At 42.8% G+C, this 25,289-nt stretch overlaps 1 protein-coding gene across 1 annotated transcript; it reads right to left on the bottom strand.

Annotated features, from left to right (window-relative positions):
* Nucleotides 1-12,417: 12,417 nt before the first annotated feature.
* LOC308078337 (extracellular calcium-sensing receptor-like) lies at nucleotides 12,418-24,281 on the bottom strand (the record flags this gene model as incomplete). Its single annotated transcript, XM_080419458.1, has 11 exons — nucleotides 12,418-13,331; nucleotides 13,411-13,534; nucleotides 15,944-16,171; nucleotides 16,660-16,935; nucleotides 18,745-18,951; nucleotides 20,365-20,634; nucleotides 21,233-21,319; nucleotides 22,193-22,341; nucleotides 23,317-23,455; nucleotides 24,061-24,071; nucleotides 24,230-24,281. The coding sequence occupies 11 exons, from the start codon at nucleotides 24,279-24,281 to the stop codon at nucleotides 12,418-12,420; spliced, it is 2,457 nt and encodes an 818-aa protein (XP_080275584.1).
* Nucleotides 24,282-25,289: the final 1,008 nt, after the last annotated feature.

Here is a 25,289-nt window from a genome sequence, read left to right as displayed (position 1 = left end):
CTCCCAGTGACTACTGGTCAATTCTAGTGCGTCTTTGCTGGGACTGACACCATTCTCCATTTCTGCTACAAGGGTTAGGGTTTAGAGTAATGAGGACCTTAAAACATTTAATTTTAAGGTCCTTATTATTTCACATTTGTTCATCTAAGTCTTCCTAGGTCCATTGTTTGATTATGTGTGTCTTAACCCACTTAGTCCTTTTGAAGGTTTGAGTGGGCATTTGGTTTGAGTACCCTCACACCTATTTGGGTTTTAAGCTATGGGTCAGGAAGAAGCCCCTTGTCTTCCCATAGGGTCGTTGATGCTTCTGTGTTTGTCCTTAATCTAGTATCCCGGTCAGGCGTTACTCCTCCTTCCTCTGAGTGGGTCCTTGTTCTTTTAGTTCTCTCTGAGTACCTGGTGGTCTCTTTGTGTTTCTGTGAGTTTGTTTGATTGAATTAAGAAGGGTTGTTTTGTGTGTTTCTAGTGTTTGTCATATTAAGTCCCTCTGGAAAAATTGTACCTAATCTGTTTATCCATTGTCTTTCGTTATATTGCCTTTGTCCTAGTGTCCAATTTGGGTTATGTTCTAGGCCAGAGACTTTTAGGGAATTTATTCCATGTGTCATAAAGTGTTGAACAATTATTAAATTGGTCTTCTTGGCATTATTTATATTATATCTATGCTGGTTTAATCTGGTGGCGATTGTGTTTTGTGTTTCACCCACATATTGAAGGTTACATTTGGTGCAGGTGATTAAGTAAATACAGTTTTTAGTGTTAGCTTGTATTTTTTGTTTAATGCCAAACACCCTTTTGTTGTGTCTGTTGGTCACCATTTGGGTGCTTTTAAAGTAATGTGGTCTCCTGTTAGTTGGTCCATTCGTTCCTTTAAGAGTGCTGTGGACTAGATAATCTTTGAGATTCTTATTTTTTCTGTAGGCTGAAATGATTTTACACCCATTTAAAAGAGTGTTTCCTCTGTTCTGGAAATTCCTTTTTATCCTGGTGTTAGCCAATTTGCTTTGTGAGGAGTATGTAGTTACCAGAGCCAGCTGTGGGCCCTGGTATTTTTCCTTTACTTCCAGAAAGGTGTCTTGGGCCTTTCGTAGGAAGGTCCTTGTGTACCCTCTTTTTCGTAGGGCGCAGAATAAGATCTTGCAGGCTGTCTTAAAATCCTGTTCTTGTGTGCAAATTCTGTGGAATCTTAGTAGCTGTGATTTAACAATCCCTGTGTAACAGTGTGGTGGGTGGAATGACGTTTTATGTAAGAGAGCGTGGGTGTCAGTTTCCTTAAAGTAGACTTTGAGATCTAATTTTCCACTGGTGTTAAACAGTGGTCCTTTGAAAATGGTTACATCCAGAAAATCAATTTTGTCTGTGTCTGTTACAAATTTTATAGTGATGGATCGGTGATGTGTGTTTAGAACTTCAATAAAATCTTCAAATTCCTCCTTGGAGTGCTCCCAGATCCCAAAAATATCATCCAAGAATCTAAAATAGTGGGTTGGTTTTAGAATACATTTTTTTAATGCTGTTTCCTCCCACATTGCCATGTAAATATTAGCATACGAAGGAGCAAACCGTTTTCCCATTGCTGTCCCCTTTGTTTGTAAATAAAACTTATTGTTAAATTCAAAATCGTTCTTGGTCAGATTAAGGCTTAACAATTCTAATAATTCAGCATCTGGCCTTCCCCTATCCGGATATTTGTTGAAAATTTCTTTCACTGCCTTCAACCCTGCATCCGTCTCAATGTTGGTGTATAGGCTGTCAATATCAATTGAGAATAACAAGGCCGTTTGTGGCATTGTTATTTTCTTGATTTTTTCAACAAAGTCATAAGTGTCTTTCACATAGCTCGGATGTTGGGTTGAGAGAGGTTTCAGGAAATATTCAACAAATTCTGCTGTCTGATAGGTTTCGCTGCCACAGTCAGAAACTATTGGTCGGCCCGGTGGGATTTCAAAGGGTACGGTCCATGTGGCCGGGTCTTTATGTATTTTTGGCAATAGATAGAAAACTCTTGGTCGCGGTGTATCCTGACCCGAGAGGTAGGCCTCTTGTTTGCTACTTATTAATTTCTTCTCTTTCAATTGTTTTATAATCCTCTTAGCTTCAATTGCTGTGTTTTTGTAGATTGGTTCCCTCAATTCTTTGTAATGGTTTTTATTACTAAGTTGTCTCTCTGCTTCAAAAATGTATTGGTATCGGTCCATTATTACTATGCAGGATCCTTTGTCAGCAGGTTTGATTATAATGTCTTTATTCTTTGCTAGTTGTCTAAGTGCCCTTACCTGTGGAGTTGTCATGTTGTCTGTTTCTTTCAAGTGTCCTGGGATCCTGCTCAATATCTTACTGTCTTCTCTCAGTAGTATTTTAAGGCTGTCTGGGAGGGAGCCGTCTGTTGGTTCCCAGGTGGAGCTCGTCTGGAACGGTGTTATTTCTCCCCTCTGTCCCATTCCAAAATGAGTGGCTAACTTTATCCTTCTATGATAATCTGATACATCTTTTTCCAGTCGCTTGGTCTGTTGTTTGTAGATGTCCAGTGTGGGAACAAATGATAATCCTTTCTCCAGAACGTCTCTTTGAGCTTGGTCTGGTTTGAAATAGTGTGATAAGTTAATTATGTTTGATTTTTGCCCCGTCTGCATTAGCCTTGTAGGGCATTCCAGTTTAAACTAGTAATCCAATTCTCTAGCATTGCTTTGGCTGTTTCTGGTACCCAGTGTATTTTGTCCCCTTCGGTTTTGAAATCCCTGTCTTCCAATTTGGGGGTGTGTTTTACCTGTGAGATGGACCTGTTTAGGTTGTCTAGTCTCCTCTGTTCTGGTACCCTGAGTTTGTCTGAGTAGTTAATCAAAGCTATGTGTATGTTGGCACAAGGAAATTTTTTAGTTGCCCAGTGAAGGGTTTGTAGCATCTTTTTATGTCCTGTTTGGTCTGTTTTGTTTTGTTTGTGGTTGATACCTACTGAAATGAGGCAGTGCGCCACCTTGTTGTTTTCCATGGTGTGGTCTTTCAGTAGGTCCACGCAGGATTGGAAGTCCATCCCTGGGAAGCTTTCGATCTGGATGTCACTTCTGGCAAAAGGTGGGATCCTTGCCAGGTTTGAGTCACCGAAAATCAGAATCTTCTTCTCTGGGTTAAGTCTCCAATTCTTCTTGTATTTGGACCCTGGGTGCCTGTGTGGTATTGTCAGGGGACCTTCTCTCCCGTCTGTTTCGTTGGTGTCCTCCTGTTGTGGTTCTGATCCCTCCTGGATGGCTTCTTGTGGTGTGGTGTCTGGGTTGGTTTGTGTCTCCGTGGTTTGGCTTGGTGCTGGGGAGATTTGGTTTGGGTCCTCCTGTGTTCCTTTGGGCTTCCTTCTCTTCCTCTGTTTCTTTGGTGATGTGGTCTTCCTTTGTGATGTTGCTAGGTCTGGATAGTTTTCCTGTGTCAGGTGTAGTGCTGAGGGTCCCATCTCCCGGATTACCTGTGCTTGGACTACGATGGTGTTTCTTGGTGGAATGCTGGGTCCTGGTGTGGGTATTCTTCTGGTGTCCCTTTCCGGTGGATCTGTGGATTGGGGGGGATGGGTTGGGGGAGGGGGGGTGGTTTGGATTGATGGGGTAGGGGTGGGGACCCGAGGGTGGGGGGAGGTTGGATGGGAGGAGATGAAGGGTGGGGGTGTGTCTGGTCTTAGCTCAGCGATCGCTGTCAGGGCCTGATCTAAGTCTGTTTGTTTTAATCTTTTGCCTAAATTTTTTCTTGCCCATTTGGTTGCTATGGAAAAAGGGTTTTTCCATTCCTCTGTTAGGCAGTCGGAGAGCTCTTGTTTAATTGTTGTCAAGTGTGTCATGTAGTGGTCTTTAAGAATCAATATTGTAGTGTGTTCCCAATTCCTTGCATTTCCCTCCAGCATGAGAGTGGTGTTTTGACTTGGCTGTGCCGGTTTAATCAAGGTCATTAATTCGTGTGTTTTTTTGGCTATGCTGGCTGGTGCCTTTTCAGAACGGGTTATGTTCTGGAGGTGGTGTGTGCAAACTATAAATTTGTTTAATAATCTAATTGTTTTAAGGAATTGGTCCCTTTCAAAGGGATCTGTGTGTGTGTGTGTGTGTGTGTTCTGCTCCTCTGTACCTGTCTGGTTTCTGGTCACTCTGGCTCCTGCTCCGTGGTTGTGACCGGAGCGAGGGTGTTCAGGTCTCTGCTCCTGGTGGACTCTACGTTGTTGATTCCAATCCCATTGGGGCCAGTGGTTCTGCTGTTTCCAGCGATCTCCTTGGTCCCAATGGTTCTGGTGGCGTCCTCCGTGGTGCCAGGTCTCCCCATCTCTCATTCCCGGTCTGTGGTTGTTTCCTTGGAGTTGATGGTTCGGTCTGTTCCAAGTTCCAGGTCTCCCCTGGTTTCTCATTCCGTGGTGTCTCTGCGCTCCTAGTTGATTCATACTTTGCAACGTTTCGGACTCTGTTTGTCCTTCGTCAGGCAATTGTGTTTGATTCCAATCCCATTGGGGCCAGTGGTTCTGCTGTTTCCAGCGATCTCCTTGGTCCCAATGGTTCTGGTGGCGTCCTCCGTGGTGCCAGGTCTCCCCATCTCTCATTCCCGGTCTGTGGTTGTTTCCTTGGAGTTGATGGTTCGGTCTGTTCCAAGTTCCAGGTCTCCCCTGGTTTCTCATTCCGTGGTGTCTCTGCGCTCCTAGTTGATTCATACTTTGCAACGTTTCGGACTCTGTTTGTCCTTCGTCAGGCAATGAGACAGAAAACTAATGCAATAAAATAAACAAAGTAAGTAGTAAAAAATAAATAAATAAAAATCAACAATGGAATGACCTTGTAAATAATAACAGCACCGAATGTCCCATGTTCAAATAAGATCATGCTATTATACTTGAGCATGCAGTACTTTGTATAAATGGTATGTTAGGGTTAGGGTTAGGGTTAGTGTTAGGGTTAGTACTGTATACCTTAAATTCAATATCTGTGTTGGGCCACGTTACTAGGAGCATGTTAACATTTCAAATATAGTAAATACCTATAGACCTATATTTTAAATGGCAGGAAGTGAGTGGTCTATGTAATAGATATTGAAAGATATGTATCTATACTTACATCTACATACATACATCCACACATCCACACACACATTTGTACCCACCTACAAAAATACCCACATACACCATACATACGTGTCAGTCGTTCAGAAGTCGTCGGTCCACTTAAGTCCTTTGTCATGAAAAAGCTAAATGAGGTATTTTTCTGAGGTCAAAGCTGGAATCAAATTAGTTTAAAATTACCTCGGTCATAGTTTTAGACCGTCTACAAGTACATTTTTGTTTCATCTGGGCGTCCCCAGAGTTGAAGGATTGTTTGCTTTTTTAATTTTCTCTTTAGTGATACTAATGTAATCCAGAAAGCCCTTTAAATTTTGTCAGGGCGAGGTGCTAATGAGTCGAACATCCAAATATATAGTTTAAACTATAAGATTACAAATCACAGCGGAAGAGCTGTAACGCGAGACGTCTCATTGTCTCCGCCAGGCCGAAAGGCATGGCGAGAGAGTATGTTTTACCCTCCGTCCGTCCGTCCGTGTGTCCGTGTGTCCGTGTGTGTGTCCGTCTGTGTTACATTCCACTATGGTTGCTCTGTGGTTTTCTCCTGTCTATCTCTCCCCTCTGTCACTCACTACAGGTCTGAAGTCACCAACCCATCAGCTGTCCATCAAACTGTTACCTGGCCCCGCCTTCATCCAATCACCACCATCTGCTGCCTATAAAAGGCTGGGTTCCACCTCAGCTCACTCTCTCACCAACATTTCACCTGTATACAGCTATATGCCCAGAGCTAACCAGAAGCTACTGAAATTGTTATACAGTTAAACCTGCTATGTGTATGCTGCTGCCTTGGGACAGGAAAGACAGAGGCCTCTGTACATAGCCATCACGTAGGAAGAACATTGTTAAGCACACTAGGTAAGGGGTGTTTGCCACCTATGTATTTTGACACTGGTCATTGTTAGTGTAGTTAGGTAGGCAGTCTTTTGTTTTGTACTAGTTACGATTTAGTCAGGTAGTTAAGCTGTTCTTTGTTCCCTAGCTGTTTTGTTTGTTATTTTGGCAACACCCGAGTCCCCTGGTAGTGGCTTACTTTTGTTTTGGTTACATCTTATGCCCTGTGCATACTTCCATGTACATATTGTAAATAAGACTGTTGCAGAGTAAAAGCACCTAGCACCTTTTGCTCAACCATTGTTTCGCCTCCATTATTTGCACACCCTTGCTCAACAATCCGTTTTTTCCATCCTGTGTTACAAACCCAGACCTAGACCCTAAAGGGTTTTCGTAACAGTCTGTCACCAGCTAATCTCCGCCACCGTTGGCTTGATCGCAACAAAACTGTGCACACACACTCCCTGGATGCCAATTCTGAACTTCTGCCCCAAATTTTTCACATGGGCCTTTTATAGCGTCACCAGGAGGCCGATTTGTGCAAAACATATTTTGACAGTACTCCTACAGATTTTGTCCGCAAATCTGTACACAGTATCTCTATAGTCATTAAACGAAACGCCTCTTTCAGATTTTTCATATTCCATCCTGATTGGCTAAAAATGGCTTCCAAAGTTTGCATGAGTGCTCCGTTTTCAACAAAATGCCTCAAATCATGAACACAGCATGCAATTTCGGTGAAAATTTTCACGCATATTTCCACTATGCCAAGGAAGAAATGCCACTAAAAAAATTCAAATCAGCCTCATGGTGGCGCTATAACAGGCCGATTCATGTTTTTACCTATAACTGCACCGATCTGTGTAAAACTTTGTATGCGCACTCCCTAGAGGTCAAGGAAAAACCTTTGCCCTGCATTTTTCACATCTGCCTTTTATAGCGCCACCAGGAGGCCGACTTATGTAAAACACATTTCTTTATATTACTCCTTCCGATTTTATCCAAATTTCACGCAAATCGGTACACATGATCTCCATAGTCATGTGATCAAGACGGATGTGTTTGATTTTTCATATTCCATCCTCATTGGCTAAGATTGACATCTAAAGTTTGCAGTAGTGGCTTGTTTTGAACAAAATTCCGCAAATCATGAACGCACCGTCCGATTGCGGTCAAACTTTGCACACACATTCACACTATGTTGAGGAACAAATGCCACCCTTTTAACATTGGCCTGTTATAGCGCCACCAGCAGGTCTAATTTAGCAAAACATTTTTTTTGCACAAAATGCCTCAAACCATCAAGACCTAAGAACAAATGGCACCCTTTAAACATTGGCCTATTATAGCGCCACCAGGAGGCCACAATAACCTACCTGACCTGGCGGAGACCTGTGCTCCGAGGAGCACTTTTTCTAGTTTCATTTCATTTCATTTCAGTTGACTGTGTCTGAATAACAACAATTGAGAATGACAATCAACTACTTATCACATCCAATCCCTACACCAAACACAGCTGAGCGTGGTATGGCGGTTATTCTAGATGTATAGAATAAATATAGATACACTAGTTTACCTGGTCATTAACCTATGTTAACATAGCACAAGAGTAGCTGCTCCCAGGGAGCAGCTACATGCCACTAGGCTCTTGTGATCGATGTGAACATAGCACAAAAGTAACAATTTGATTTGATTTGATTTATTTGAAAAGCCAAAACCACATGGTCACCGCAGTTCGAGGATTACACAAGAAAGTCGTGAGACTTATTTCCGTTGAGGTCCTCTTACAATTAACAGTCAACACGTTAAAATACATTACAGTACAAAACATGTAACTAACGTCACACTACAAAGACACAAGTAACATACACAGTAAAGCCACAGTACACATTCACGTTACGCAACAATACAAAAACATTAGACATACACAGTACATGCATACAAACAATACAAGAACACAAGTAACATACACAGTATACATATACAAACAAGTGCTACCTTATCTTTCCTAGTCTAAAGACCCTCTATAGGGGAACCTTTTCTAATAGACATGATTTAGTTTTCTGCTTAAAAGTCCTCAGATTGGTTGTCAGTTTGAAACTGTTTTCGAGGTCATTCCACTGTGTGGCTCCTATGTAAGTAAATGATTCTCTGCCAACTTTACTTTTAAAAGCCGGATGGCTCACATCAAATGCTGCACGCTCATTTCAAGTTCAGGAGAGTTTGGAAAAGGCAGTTCTCTTGAAAGCTGCCTTCGAGTATGGCATGGAAAGGGGGCATTTGCATTTCTTTCACCATAGGAAATGCTGAATTCATGGTCTGGAGAGGGCACTTTTAACAGACGGGTAAAAGGAAAGGGGCTTAATCCTCCTTTGTGTGTCTATGTGTGCTCGTGCCTGGCAGAGGGGTCTCTGAATGCTAGGACCAGGGGCCTCCTCACCTCAATCTGTCCCTGTGTCCCTGTATGCTCTGGGGCATGCCCTCCATGACCTGTTGCAATGTGTGCCATGCAGGTAGAGGGCCTTTCATTGGGCACAGCTGTGCCAGTTTGCAGATAATACTACCATGACAGGTGTGTGCTAAGTCAGAGTGTTTAAGTAACCAAACACTGGTGTGTGTGTGTGTGTGTGTGTGTGTGTGTGTGTGTGTGTGTGTGTGTGTGTGTGTGTGTGTGTGTGTGTGTGTGTGTGTGTGTGTGTGTGTGTGTGTGTGTGTGTGTGTGTGTGTGTGTGTGTGTGTGTGTGAGAGAGAGAATGCAGAGTGAGAGTGAGAGAGAGAATGCAGAGTGAGTGAGTACAGCTTTCATGGAAACATGATGACATAATGACAATTAGTAGGGGGTACTAAGTGAAAAATCGTTACGCGGCGGATAAAAGCATGAAATTTGATACAGATGTCCCTTGGGTCATCCTAAAACATCCTAGAAGGGGTGCCCAAAAAAATCTTAAACAGGAAGTGAGTTATGGACAAAATCCAAAATGGCCACGTAAACTGTTGACCGTTGACTCAAAAGACATCAAAAGAATCTCCAAAAAGCATAAAATTTGGCACACATGTCCCTTGGGTCATCCTAAGACATCCTAGAAGGGGTGCCCAAAAGAATCTGAAACAGGAAGTGAGTTATTGACCAAATTGAAAATGGCCGCCTAGTGTTGTCGATTGACTCAAAAGACAACTAAAGAATCTCCAAAAAGCATAAAATTTGGCACACATGTCCCTTGGGTCATCCTAAGACATCCTAGAAGGGGTGCCCAAAACATTCTTCAACAGGAAGTGAGTTATTGACAAAATTTAAAATGGCCGCCTACAGTGTTGGCGATTGGCTCAAAAAGCCTATAGAATCTCCAAAAAGCATACAATTTGGCACATATGTCCCTTGGGTCATCCTAACACATCCTAGAAGGGGTGCTCAAAATAATCTGAAACAGGAAGTGAGTTATTGACTAAATTGAAAATGGCCGCCTACAGTGTGAAAGATCATGCAAGATACCTAAAGAATCTCATAAAAGCATGAAATGGGGTACAAATGTCCCTTGGGTGATCTGAACGCATCCTACAAGGGGTGCCCAAAGAGGTTTTAAACAGGAAGTGACCGCCTAAAGCAGTTGACACAAAAGAAAACATAAAGGGACGTCATAAAAGTGTATCATTTGGTACGTACATTGAGTGCTTCTTAATATATCCTAGAAGGTGTTATTTCTTTGTTTGTTTGCTTGTTTATTAAACTTTTTAGGAAGGGACCATGTTGAAGAAATTCTAAATGGCTGTTTAAACAGTTGACCACGGCAGTCTGCATATTATGCAGACTCAATACGACAGGTTATGCAGCGCATAACCTGCCTTATTTTGTAGTCTACCTTCTGTTTTCATTTCTACATCATCTTATTTATTTTACATTCTGCATTTTTTATTTTATTTTACTCTTTGAATCTTCTTTATTTATCTAACTCTCTGCATATTCTTATTTATTTTACTCTGCATCTTATCTTACTCTGCATATTCTTATTTTACTCTCTGCATCTTATTTATTTTGCACTCTTCTTGCTGGTTTTACACTCTATCTTCTCATGTATTTTCTTCTTGATCATTACTGTTTTTTTGTGATTAGTGTTTAGTAACTACATGTATTCATGTGTGCCATTTCGCAATTACCAGCACATTGGCATAATGCTCTGCAAGGTAACCCAGCATCCCGGCATCTACACTTTCTCGAACAGAAGGGCTCAGCTTTGCAGCCACACTTGAGTTCTCTACAAACTTTGGCAGACTCTGGCAAGAGTGTCCATAAAGGTGTCCACGAATCAGTGACTTTAATCCATCCATATTTGTCAGGAGATGGTAGAGATTGCATAGCTTTCAGGCTTCTGGACCAAATGCCAGATTGGCAAACTGCTCGATTTGAATGTTGTAGCAGTGCAGCCCGTGGGGGAGGAGTGTTTTCCATTGAGAGACTATTAAAACTTTTTTTTGGCACCCCTTAAGATGCATTCAGATCACCCAAGGGACATTTGTACCAAATTTCATGCTTTTATGAGATTATTTTTTATGAGTGTCTTCTGCATCATCTGTCAACACTGTACACGGCCATTTTCAATTTAGTCAATAACTCACTTCCTGTTTCAGATCATTTCAGGCACCCCTTCTAGGATGTCTTAGGATGACCCAAGGGACATGTATGCCAAATTGTATGCTTTTATGAGATTCTTTAGTTGTCTGTTGAGTCAATCGACAACACTGTAGGTGGTCATTTTCAATTTTGTCAATAACTCACTTCCTGTTTAAGATTTTTTTGGGCACCCCTTCTGGGATGTCTTGGGATGACCCAAGGGACATGTATGCCAAATTGTATGCTTTTATGAGATTCTTTAGTTGTCTTTTGAGTCAATCGATAACACTGTAGGCGGTCATTTTAAAATGTGTCAATAACTCACTTCCTGTTTAAGATTTTTTTGGGCACCCCTTCTAGGATGTCTTAGGATGACCCAAGGGACATGTGTGCCAAATTTTATGCTTTTATGAGATTCTTTAGTTGTCTTTTGAGTCAATCGACAACACTAGGCGGCCATTTTCAATTTCGTCAATAACTCACTTCCTGTTTCAGATTCCTTTGGGCACCCCTTCTAGGATGTCTTAGGATGACCCAAGGGACATATGTGCCAAATTTTATGCTTTTATCCGCCGCGTAACGATTTGGCCATTTTTTGTGCTTAGTACCCCCTACTAAATGTCTCATTGTTTCTGATGTTGGGGTCACTTTGGGTATCTTATATGCCTGTGTTTGTGTATTTATGGAGCTGCCAGTCAGATTATGACACTCATTTGGTCATTTGGGAGCAGAGTTTGATGCAGAAACGCATCTGGTGAGATGAAGATGCCTTAGGGATCACACTTGTTTTCTCTCTATCAGAAGCCTGACTACACGTTTTCAGATATACCCAGACCATCCTTATTTTTCTAGAAGGGATGTCACTATGATAAAATACCAATGAAAATTACATTTATAAATATTGAATCAAACAACTTGTGGGGGCAAGGGGGGTACGTAAAATTCAGTGAGAAAATTCCCTTTAATGTGAGTAATTTAATGTGAAACAGCTGTCCCTTAACTGCATAGGGTCCAGTCACAGACCCCCCCTGCTGCTGTTATTTGGTGGTGGGGTCAGGCAACCAATTACAATTAACGTGTTAATAAGTTTATGTGAAAGATGTTTACATGATATCAATGTCTGCTTTCTGTCACACTGAAAAAGAACAGTTCCGTGAATGTGTTGATGTCATTGCTAACTACACAATGCAACATAGAGTTGGTGGTCTCTGTACTTTGTGCTTTTATTTCACTGAATAATCCACCATAGTGGGAAGCAAGGCTATATGTGGGGTGAGCAGCCAGGGACATTCCTTGGAGTTTCAACAGATCTAGAGTTGGACCAACAATTGGAAACATGATTAAAAAAGGAAGAAAACTTTGGGGGGAACAAAAAAATCTATCAACATGGATGGCTGGCATATATTGGTTGGTATTGTTATGAAAGGGTAGGGTGGTCCATTTTAACCCTATAATTGGGTACTTGTCCGACAGCCCATTATTCAGAGACACCCTATAGTCCGACAAATGAAGTTAGTGTAAGCTTAGAGACTAGAGTTAGGGTTGGGGTTGGGGTTAGGCTTAGTGATAATGTGTGCAGCCCAACAAATGGTGCTTCGCTCGGAATGAAGAACCACCGGTCGATTGCCATGGTAACATATAGGTTGCCTCTTACATACCTGTAGTACTTAGAGAATATAGGTTTAAAATTAAAAACTTAAGGGACCATAATCAACTTTTTACCAACGTTTCTTTATGATAGATCATACATGTTTACATCTCTGACTGGGTTACTGATTTTAGTTTAATCTGCTAGAAAACAGAATCTTATACTAACAAGGTTATCGGCATTCAGATATATCCATAAACACTTATTGTTATAAAATACACACAAATAATCTGTTTAGTCATTGAATTTGTACTTTTATGTCTTGGTGGCACCTCTACTCATGATGGATTTCTTAGTGTTTCTCTCAGGTTTCAAAAGGATTATATAACACTTTGGTCCAAAAAGTGCCACCAAAATGCCAAAACTAGATGCTAAAATAGCAAATACCTCCACTACATCTGCATATTTACCCGGAGAGCTGATATACGCTGGGATGAAGGCTATCCACACGGCACAGAAGATCAACATGCTGAAAGTGATTAACTTGGCTTCATTGAAGTTGTCTGGAAGATTCCTTGCCATAAATGCCAGGACAAAGCTAAGGAGTGCCAGTAAACCGATATAACCTAACAAGACTGCAAAACCAACTGTTGACCCAACATCACACTCATAGACTATCTTATTATGGTGGTATTGTGTGTTTTTATGAGGAGTTGGTGAGGCAGACACAAGCCAGGCTGTGCAGATCATTGCCTGGATGAAAGTAAGAATCAGAACTGTTCCTCTTTGCTGCATAGGACCAAACCACTTCAGAATGTCTGCACCCCCAGGCTTGGAGGCCTTGAACACAGCCAACACCACCATAGTCTTTACCAGGATACACGAGACACACAGCACAAAGCTGATCCCAAATGCTGCATGCCTCAGCTGACAAGTCCAGAGCCTGGGACGGCCGATGAACAGAAGTGAGCACAAGAAACATAGTTTGAGTGACAGCAAAAGTTGGAAGCTGAGTTCTGAGTTGTTGGCGCGTACCATGGGTGTGTTTCGATGATAAATGAAGATTCCCAGGACAATGGCACAGATAAGTGAGCCAAACAATGAGATGGTTGTCAAGGAGATACTCAGGCCCTCATGGTAGGAGAGGAACTCCATGCTCTTAGGGACACACTGCTCACGCTGGGGATTGGACCAGAAGTCCTCTGGACAACTGGTGCACTCTGTAGAGTCTGACAAAGAGGACAAGATTAAAGGACTGTATGATTGTAAAGATAACCTACCACACTTTGCTATATGATTTAAACTTACCAGTCTCATTGCTGATCTCTCCCTCAGAACAAGCCATGCAGTCAAAGCAGCAGACAGGTTCTCCTTTCCTTCTGGCCAGACGGGTTCCAGCTGAACAGCTCTTACTGCACACTGACTGAGGAGGCTATAGAGGAAAGTAACAATGATCACATTCAGTCTGAACTAAATTGCATTTCCATCATGAGCTTGAATCTGGTCTGAGGACACAGACGCTATCCTACAATCCTGTTTTCACCAGACTGACTGGGGGATGTTTAAGAACACCGCTGGGAATAATATCAATGAACTCTCAGACTCGGTCACTGGCTATATCAGTAAGTGCATAGACGACATAGTTCCAAAAAAGACAGTTTGGATCTATCCAAATCAGAAACCGTGGATCAACAGCGGAGTACGTGTACAGCTGCATGAACGCTGGTTTCAGATCCGGCAACATGGAGAAGTGTGCCGCGCACGGCCCTAAACAGCGCCATCAGGAAGGCGAAAAAGGCCTACACTGCAAAGATCGAAGACCAATTCAGCAGTGGCGACATCAGGGACACGTGGTAGGCGGTACACACCTTGACGGACGGCAAGGCAAAAAACAGAATTAAAGTGAACCTGCCTGCCTCCCTCCCCAACGAACTGAATACCTACTACGGCCAGTTCGAGACCAGCTCCAACCGCGGCATCCAGGCGGGGCCATCAGCAGCACCAGCAGAGGAGACCCCTCTAACCATCTCGGAGGGCGACGTGCGCACAGCCTTCACACGGGTCAACATCCAGAAGGCGACAGGACCTGATGGGATTCCAGCCTGGGTCCTTAAAGCATGTGCAGACCAGTTGGCGGGTGTTTTCGCTGACATCTTCAACCTCTCCCTCTCCCAGGCTGTGGTCCCTGCAGGGTTGAAAATGTCAACCATTTTGCCCATTCCCAAAAAGGCCAAAGTGACATGCCTGAATGACTGGAGACCTGTCGCTCTCGCCCCGATAGTCAGCAAATGCTTTGAGGAGCTGGTGAGGGAATACATCTGCTCCACGCTACCTGCCTCACTGGACCCGTGGCAGTTTGCATTCCGCAAAAACAGATCCACCGATGACACTATTGCCATGGCTCTCCACACCGTCCTCTTGCACGTGGACAACAAGCTGCTGAAGGACAAACATGTACGTATGCTCTTCGTGGACTACAGCTCAATATTCAATACCATCGTGCCAGCAAAACTTGACACAAAGCTCAGAGACCGAGGGCTACACCCAAGCATGTGCGACTGGATACAAGACTTCCTGTCCAACCGACATCAGGTGGTGAGAATGGGCAGCATCACATCTGACCCCCTGACCCTCAACACTGGAGCACCCTAGGGGTGCGTGCTGAGCCCTCTCCTCTACTCCCTGTACATGTATGACTGCACAGGCACACATGACTCCAACACCATCATAAAGTACGCGGACGTCACAACAGTGATAGGCCGAATCGTCAACAATGACAAGTCTGACTATAGAGATGAGATCAACTCACTGGCACTCTGGTGCCGGGAGAACAACCTCTCTCTTAAAGTCCACAAGACCAAGGAGCTTATCGTGGACTTCAGGAGGCCGCGGAGAGATCATGTGCCCATCATCATCGATGGCACTGCAATGGAAAGGGTCAGCGAGTTCAAGTTCCGCTGCGTACACATCGAGGATGAGCTCAAATGTGGGACACATACCACACACGTGAGGAAAAAGGCTCAGCAGCGACTGTACTGGCTCCGCCGCCTGAAGAAGTTCGGAGTAGGACACCGCATCCTCAGGCTGTACTACAACAGCTCAGTTGAAGGTGTTCTATCAGGCTGTGTTGTGGCCTGGTATGGAAACTGTACGGCCCGAGAAATGATAAGCCTACATAATGGGAGGCGAGCTCCCCACGCTCCAGGAACTGTACAAAAAGCGGCCGGGCAAGGGGGCCTACCGCAGTATCAAGAGTAGCACTACCAGGTTCTTGAACAGTTTTCACCCGGCTGCCGTCAGACTGCTGAACAAGGCATGAGCCTTGTTCAACAGCCTGATGACAGGCGGTGCTGTCAGGTTGGTCTCGGACCTTTGCTCTTCCTTGATCCTATCTGTGGATTATACCAGGGACAAATTACTTGGATTTAGCTCTTCCTTGGACCTACTTGCGGATTATACCAGTGTCAGTCTACTTTATGTGGATTATGCGGTCGACGCGCACTGACATTTTGCACGTTAATCCCATGTACAACGCACTGACTTTTGTCTTTTTATAGTTTTTTCTAGCACCTTAACTAACGTCCATAAGTATATCATGCACAGTATACGTCTGCTGCTATGCTCACGCACCTTAATATCTTATCTCAGGTAAATATGTAGATAACTTGTTTGAGCTCCTTTCCCCCCCCCTTCCCTTAGTTTTTTTCTATGGAAATAACAATACGATGGGAACTATGCACGAAAACGAATCTCACCCACTTTTTTACTTCTGTAAACCTGTGATGTGACAATAAAGATGATTCTGATTCTGACATTAGTTATGTTAGAAAGCTGAAGTGACCTTTTTGGATTCAAAGTTCCAGAAGATTCTGTCTTCATCAAGGATGAGTTCTTCACCAGCAGAGACTGATTTCTTGACCACACCTACACTGTGAACCTTTATGCTTCCGTCAGGGAGCCACACCCAGTTCATAACATCATAGGTTGGTAAAGAATCCCCATTTTCATCAAAATACACATGATCACCAAATGATGTGGTGAAGTTGATCTTTTCCAAGTAATAAACAAGCTAGAAATGGTGAAGGGAAAAATTATGCAGACAATACAAAAAATGTAAAATCATATATATATATATATATTTTGTTTTAAATAAACTTAAACTAATATAGCCTATGCAATAGTTACATTGACAGGGATTGTATTTACTATACCCTTTTAGTATTGACAATAGACTGTATACATGAACTCTATTCTGTCCAAGCCTTCTGTCTAATGGACTTGTCAGTTGTGGCTCAGGGGACAGCATTTGTTTTCTGGACAATCATCTACCTCAACATACGGGTTCCGTGGAACTGTGGTACTGCTTCAAACACTAACAAACATATAGTGTCAAGCAGTAAGTATTACTACACATCACTATAAGAAAATGTATTATTTCATAATTCATAATGAATTCTTTGCTTTCTACCAATGTCATATTTTTACATATTCATTACAAGCCTAAATTAGGTTCAAACTATAAACATTTATGGGTAAAACTGTGAATTAATATCACACCTGCCATGGCTGTATTGTTTGCAAACTGGCACAGCTGTGCCCAATGAAAGGCCCTCTTCCTGTCACACATTGCAACATGTCATGGAGGGCATGGGCCAGAGCATACACAGCCTTGTACACATTATACTCTAGCCTAAGGTTAGACACATCAAAAAGTGTAGTGTCTGATGTTCCTAGGTCCTCTTGTCCAGTACAAACCCTTCCACCAGCATCCGCCCACTCTGATGGAAGGGGTGCAAATTTACACCGAAATGTGTGCTCCCAAAACTGCCTCACCTGAAGAAACAATGAAGACACACACACACACACACACACACACACACACACACACACACACACACACACACACACACACACACACACACACACACACACACACACACACACACACACACACACACACACACAATATCGTTTTACCACATGAGTCCAGAGATCATGCCCAGCAGTTTGTAAAAGATATATAGGAGGAGTAGCAATTACTGTGTTTTAAATTAAGTTTAAAATATCAGAACATCAAGTAATAGGGAAATGGACCGTCATGTGGAGTTGACTCCAAGGAATCCATGGGAAATAGATTTTGATTCTATGGCCTATGGGTCAAGAATTATTGGCAAAATTGTAAAGTGGGCTGTTTTACAGCCACCATGAGGCCAATTGGTGATTGTTATTGGACTGTAGGGACCTATTTTGCGCCCAAGTCGCCTTACCCACTATTTGGGGATTTAGCATGGCGCAAGGGGCGTTCCCGTGGCCAAGTTGCTATGTTCCGACACCAGCCTAACTCTGCTGCCACACGAGGTGCTTGGACACGATACCCAACATTTACATCATACGCTATAGCCTTTGATTGCCTTTCAATGATACCATATTTGATAGACATAATTATCACTCACATGTTACCGATTATAGAGTATTACCTCTTTATTACCTGCGCAATGGATTAATAAAATTGAAGTGTGTATTTTGGAGTGAATGGCATCGCGCAGCACAAATTATCTTGTTTGAATAGACTATCATACAAACACAATTGACACAAGGAATTGACACTCTCACTTCTGCTGATTATAGGAACATTTGAATCACTGAGATTCGTTGAGAATTAGGAGTGAGGGAGACCTCTGAATGTTGTGCGCCCGGCCCGACTCCAAACATGTCCATTGCAGGCGCGCTCTACCAAACAGATTGGGCATAGAGGGTGGTTTTAGAATCTGCTATGCGCTTTCCCAAACGTGTGTGGGCAAGATAGCAATTTTAGGGATAGCACAACAATACGCCCATGGCCACACCTCCAGGCGCAAATAACGGAGTTGGCATAATGGATAGCAGGTAGTGCGGCCGTAAGATACCGTTTGGGGACATTGCCAGCTGCCTTGTGCGTAATTCACGGGTAGCGGGTAGTGCCAAGGGATAGCGCAGGGTGGAAAATAGGGCCCCATACCTCCCAAGAGTGGCAAGTGTAGCCCTTGTGGTGTCCAAGAGAAAAATACTTGTCTATGGGAACATTTTATCCAGTAACAAATGTATATTAATCAAATTATAAAGCATCATTTGCTAAGCAAAATGCACATGATTCCCTATGAAGTCGATTTGACATATAACTTGTGTGCGGGCCATGAACATTGTGGGAGTAGCAGTGTGTCAAACTTTTGGGGATACTATATTTTACTACAAGAAATAAGAACAATACTGTAGTACACTAATAGGCTCTATGCACAGCAGCCATATTGGACAGAAATTGGGCCTCTTCCTTGCTTCCTTCACAGGTGTTACCAATGATACTAATGAAGGCTCTGTTCCATTTAGTGTAGCACAGTGGTCTCAAACTGTTTAATTTCGAGGACCCCCATAACTCTGAGAGTGTACAAATGTGTACACTCTCATAGTTACACCCCAACAAGGAACCATGAGGGTCCCTGGACCACACTTTGAGACCCACTAGACTAGTGTTTCCAGTGAGCCAACATGCACAATATCAACACCCTGCCTTCATTAGTATCATTGGTAACACCTGTGAAGGAAGTAAGGCCCAATTTCTTTCCAATGTGGCTGCTGTGCATAGAGCCTATTAAACAGAAGACTCACTATGCTATTTTCAAGGCTGTTGTCAGGGTCATTGTCAGGATGTATTTTTAACAAGAAGTCCTTGAGACCTGGTATCTCTCCACGACGGACGGCAATACCCAGGGTGCCTCCCAAGTACGGCATGAGGTGAGGCGTCTGGAGATTAGGATCTGTTGTCCAGCACACATCGGCTATCCATTGCAGACCTGTCACATTCTGCTTTACCACCTGTTGATTGTGTTGCACAAATGTGCATTAGTATATACAATATAAAGGCAAATATCCTAATCCAAATAATCCTGTTTTCTATAAACTTTCCAGAAAAATGCAATATAATTATATAATTATTCTAACAATATAAATATTAATAATAATCATAATAATAATAATAATCCAGGAGAAACTGTGTGGGCTCACTTAAAGCCATTATAAAGTAGAAATAGCATTTGAGAGGAATATATGTTTAAGTGTAGTAGTAGTAGTAGTAGATATAGAAAAAATATATAGTGCCGAGCCAGAATGATACATGGTGCTGTTTAGATGCCTCAATAAAATTATAGGACACAATCGTTCAGAAATACTGTTTGTTCACAAGCTGGTCCTGCTGGCTCTCATTGACTCCAATGTGAACTTCCAGATCCAGTTTTGCCTCCCATGCGCGTCAATGGCACCTGACTAGCCTTCTCCTATCATAGCCTTGTTTCCAAAAGTTGTCATAAACATTCCCTGTTCCGGGTCAGTTTCCCATAGCTTCATTTGATTGTCTCAGCAGCAAAAAAAAAAACACTTCCTGTGTGGTTCCGATTCAAATCCGCTGCTGGCCCAATCAAATGAAGCTATGGGAATATGACTCGGAACAGAACATGTTTATAACACCTTCTGGAAAAGGGAACTGCAGTTAGAATGGAATAGAATGTGAAAATAGAACTAATAAAAACGGTTTCAACTGCTGCTCATTTATTTGGGACACTGGATTTCTGCTATTCTTCATTAGACTGCTCAAGCTCCTCAAATGGGGGGGGGGGGGGGGGTATTCTATCTGTAAAATGTGTTCAGGCCATTCAATCAAATATGAAGATGCTTATATTTATTGAAATACAAGCGTATGTGACTGCGCTTATCTGCGTTTCCCCTGCGTTTGGACTGTTGGCAAAAGAAATGGCTCCGTCCTATTGGTTGGTGCCGGTCACTGCCGGGTCTGGTTCACCAATGTTGAACCCGATACGTTGGACTTCACGCTTGTGCACATGCTTAAGCTCTGTCAACTCATCGTAGCGGGACGCTCCTCGCTCTCGTTTTTCCCATAATGGGAATGGACGGCACTTCTGGCCACCCATTGCGACTGTATGCGACGGTGCCTTTAGTTATAACAGTGAGATGTGTGAATGGTGTGATTATTTGTTTGCTTATTGTGCAGAGAAGTAGTGAAATCAATGGCAAAATAAATAAAAAGTGTAAGAGAATTACACAATTGCTGAGCATTTAAATTGATGAGACCCAAAAAGATATTAAATTGCATTGCAATTAAAAAGATGCCACAATTTAATTGCAACCTATTTCTTTCATATGGATCTCTCATATGGACTAATTTCAGATTCCTTAATTATGAATCCCTAAATTCATATGTATCAAACCCCGAACCTCCTCCAATAGGTTAAACATATGGATCCCATATGCGAATACAATGACCACACGAGCTGTGGATTTCTTCATCACAGTGACAATCCTCTGAAGTTCCGTTGGGTCACTGTCCCAGGGCAGAACCTCCAAATATGCCAGACAACCAAAACCAGACTGGGCCAGCTCAGACTGGAAGATTCGGGCAGCATTGCGGCCATAGGCATCATCACCTATCAGCAGTCCAGCCCAGGTCCACTCGAACCGCCTCAATATCTGGAGCATAGCTCGCACCTGAATGAATAAAGTATGAAGTAATAAGTGCTTAGGTTAGATTAGTGATAAATCCATGAATCTCCTACACAGATTCGATGAAAAGGTCTAATCATTCTCTTTTGATGCTGTCAACAAAGACATTCAGCTCCAGCAGTAATATTCACAAGCAAATCTGAGATGATAATCAATATCAATTACATTCACTAGAGCAGATTATCCTACGTTTTTTTAAATATAATTATGGTTCATGGCCTCCTTCCTAAAATGTATTATTTATGGCCTACCAGTAGAGTCAGTGTTTTGAAACTAAGCTGCACAAATAGGCTATTTCTCAGTAGAATTTGTAAGGATTCCTAACTGCTTGTTCCTTGTGTTGTTTTTTTGTCATTTCCTAGATGTGAAAGATTTTTTTTTCTTTTTTTTGTAGAGACCTTTTAACACTTGGTTGCATTTGGCTACACTGCCATTTGAACCAAATAATAATTGTACTAAATATAATAGCAATGCAGTACATGCGTGACAAAAAAGGCTGACAAAATAATTATCTTTTGTTTTGTCAAGTGTGTGAAAAATGTACTACGTGATACCAACATATATTTTCTCTGTAGAAATTCACCTGGAAGGCACCACTTGGAATTGTTCTAAAGAAGGAGGGGAACTTATTTCGGTCACTCAAACAGGAACACATGGCATAGTAACTCACCTGCAAAAGGGACAAAACATCTGTTCTGTAATTAACACTATGTTTCTTTTTGACAGACTTCCCCAGAAATACCTCTCCACACACACTTTCGTGCTATGCTCCAAATCACTCACTACTCATGTAGATTTCGCTCACTGCTCCAACTCCAAATACAATACAATTTCACACACACGCACACACACACACACACACGCACACACGCACACACACACACACACACACACACACACACACACACACACACACACACACACACACACACACACAGTAGTCTTAAACACCGTAGGCTAACTTAATATCACACCTGCCATGGCTGTATTGTCTGCAAACTGGCACAGCTGTGCCCACTGAAAGGCCCGTTTCTTAAACTAAAAAGGTACCATAATGACTGACTATCCACAGGTTTTGTTACAATTTGTAGCAATTGTAGAAATATTAGGCTTTAAATGTCAAATGTTTCAAGCATGTTCAAATCATATTTATTTCAGACCACTTTCCAAATGCTTTATTTATGTTTTACATTTTTGAAGAAAAAAAAAGAAATAGCCATTTTAACATTGAGCTGCCCACATTGTTTGGGTGTTCACTCTTTTGGTTACCGTTTGTATACTCATATGTTAGATCTGATCATGCGACCGGCTCGACTCCGAGCCAGTCTCCTGATATACTTTCAGGTCCGGGCAGAGATTTAAACCTCAACACAAATGCACTGCATTCCGACCTGTTGAAAACCTGCTGCCACCCTACAAAAAAAATTGGCCCTCTCTGCTCACATGCTCGTTGGTTATATTTTAGATTTGTAAATATATTTAAAAAAAAATGTAAGCATATCAAAAGTGGTGATGGTACAATGGGATTCAAGTACAAACTTACCAGGGGAACTCTGTACAAACCTAAAACACTAGAGGTGGCAATAGAATGTGTTGAGGAATCAGCACCCACAATTCCGAGCACTGGAGGGGACCCAACACAGCTCTCATCCAATTGAAACTGTTCCTCTCTCCCACTGACCAATGACAAAGCTGCACGGAATGCAACTCCAAGCGAGTAACATGTATCATAGAGACTATATCCCAGAGTCACATTGGGTAGTAGGCTGGGGTTTCTGTTGATCTCAGTAATGGCAAAAGCCATAGTCTGGGCGTACCTGAACATTTCAACATCAAATCTAACACACAAAATGTCATTGAAACCATGAATATGTAGAAATAAACAACATCAGATAATCCTCTGGATCTATCTATCAAAACAAGTTCCCTGTTCTCTTGCTTGCAATTGTATTTGTGATACTCACCCATAGCAAGTGGGGTCCTGTCGTTTGGAGGTGAAAGACAGCTCAGGAAAGACAGAGAAGGAGTGTATAGTAAACAAGCCGCCCAGAACCAAGTCCCCAGTCTTGTAAACTCTATTGAGATTAAACTGTGCCTGTAACTCACAAGAAGAGGAAGGTGAGGAAGACAAAGCAGAGAATGAAGAGAACAATATCATGGACAAGTACAGGTATGAAAGCAGGTGTATGTGTAGAGAAGCCCTCATGACTGTCCTCCTCTGTCTAACCCCTTTCCCTAACCCTTTGTGCAGTTGCTACATTTTATACACAGTGTTATGCCATCCCCTGTGCTACCCTATGCCACTACGTAATCTTTCACAAGACCTATTTGGGCAGAAGCAGAAATAGGGGCAGGGCTAAACGTATAGCAATCCTGTCACACCAAATGATATGTGTCCTGTGATTTGTCGATGTGTAGTGTGTGTGTGTGTGTGTGTGTGTGTGTGTGTGTGTGTGTGTGTGTGTGTGTGTGTGTGTGTGTGTGTGTGTGTGTGTGTGTGTGTGTGTGTGTGTGTGTGTGTGTGTGTATATATAGTGTGAGTGTGCGTGCGTGCGTGCGTGTGTGCCCTCCACACCCTCCTACGTCTAGGACAGACGTAGGAGTCTACAAGTCTACAAATGCCTTCCTCAACCCATGGAGCCTCTACTCAGGATCACTGGGGTCTACCCTGGAAAGCTGTACGTAGTGGCTCCATCGTGGGGGCAACCCTGGACGGGGTGGAGGAGGTGATGAAGCTCTCTGTAGCGAGGAAGCTGGATGCTATTATGGTGTAGCAACAGGGGGGAATGATAAAGTCATTTCCACCCTGGGAACAAACCAATAGACTTACAGTAGACAGTCCTTTTCTGTTAGCTATGAAGATGTATAACGAGGCACATGTTGGCCACTCCTCTCGTTCAGCGGTCTAACTGCCCGGAAACAAGCAGCTCAGTATGGTATGCTTGTGTGCGTTCTCTTGTACTGTTACTTGTCTTGCACCATGCTTGTGCTGCTGAGGGTGACAGTCCAGGGAAGACAGAGAAGGAGTGTATAGTAAACAAGTCCCCAGTCTTGAACTCTGTTGAGATTAAACTGTGCCTGTAACTCATATGAAGAGGAAGGCGAGGAAGACAAAGCAGAGAATGAAGAGAACAATATCAAGGTCAAGTACGGGTATGAAAGCAGGTGTATTTTCATCCCTCTGGGCTATGGGATACATGTCTGTCCCTCCGGGCTATGAGGAACATGTACGTCCTTCCAGGCCATGAGACATCTTAATGGGTTAACTATCTCTATTATACATTTTGTACCATTACAGTTGAAAAGTGTGGTGTGTGTGTGTGTGTGTGTGTGTGTGTGTGTGTGTGTGTGTGTGTGTGTGTGTGTGTGTGTGTGTGTGTGTGTGTGTGTGTGCGCGCGTGTGTGTCTCACTTGCAACGTTACTGCGCACACACAGCGCCAACGACAAACAAACACACCCGTTGACCCAGATATATCACTGCCACGGAATTAAGTATTTAATTCATCCGTCTACCGTACCCTTGCCAGCAAAAACGGCACCTTTGAACCTTTTGAAAAATCCTGGAATATTCTCTCTGACCTCCTTTCTCACGGAGATTGGCTATTACAGCCCTCCAGGCCATGGGATACATGTCTGTACCTCCAGGTTATGGGATACATGTCCTCACCGTCCCTCCACGCTAAGGGATACTGTTATTGGGTATGATGTTATGCAAACTCTAGGCATTTATAGACCACTGAGAAACCCGGAACACTAGTAGTATTGCCCTCGTGGAAACATGTTTGAACTAGAAAAAGTGCTCCTCGAGCACAGGTCTCGTATATTTCCAAATAGTAGCCCGGGCGTTTAATCTACGCAAAATCGACCCTGGGCGTTTAACCCTTGCATTGTGTTAGAAACCGGCATACACTTTTGGTGTTAAATTGTTTAGCAAAAATCGGTGGAGCTATAACAGGCCCATGTGAAAAATGTGGGGCATGCAGAGGTTTTGCTCTGGCATCCAGGGAGTGTGTGTACACAAATTCACGTTGATCGGGCCAACGGTGCTGAAGATTAGCTGTCCACAGACAGACGGACGGATGGACGGACGGACGGACACGGACGGACGGACGGACGGGTGTAAAACATAGTCTCGGCCTAGCCTTCGGCCTGGCACAGACAATTAATGAATCCTAGAACAGCGGTCAACCAATCAGGCTTTTCGGTGCATCACATGGATGGGACACAGCTCTCTGGTAAACAAAGAGGACGATATGTGTGTAAATAAGCGGTCCGCTCATAATTCCAACCTCCCGTTATTTTGACGTCGCAATAGTCCGACAAATATTAGGTTAGTGTGAGTGTAGGGTTATAGGGATAGGGATAGGGTTATAATGGGGCCAGTCGGACCAATGATCTCTGGGTTTGGAATATATGACGCTAATGTGCCATCGATTTAATTTCCATTTAATCAGACAGTGACAACAATAGCAAATGTGTAGTTTTATTTCCAAGCCACACCATGCACAAACATAAACACATAATCCAAAATGTACAATACAAACTAAAGATTAATCATTTAATAAAATAATTCCGGAACAAACAATAACAGACGAAGGAAATGCAAGTAAATACAGATAAACATAAAATGTTGCATTGT

Source organism: Gymnoscopelus braueri (genome assembly GCF_963280865.1).
Source record: "Gymnoscopelus braueri genome assembly, chromosome: 22".
In the NCBI taxonomy this organism is placed as follows: Eukaryota; Metazoa; Chordata; class Actinopteri; order Myctophiformes; family Myctophidae; genus Gymnoscopelus; species Gymnoscopelus braueri.
Note: the sequence above shows the minus strand (reverse complement) of the source record. Positions and strands in the feature narration are given on the sequence as shown.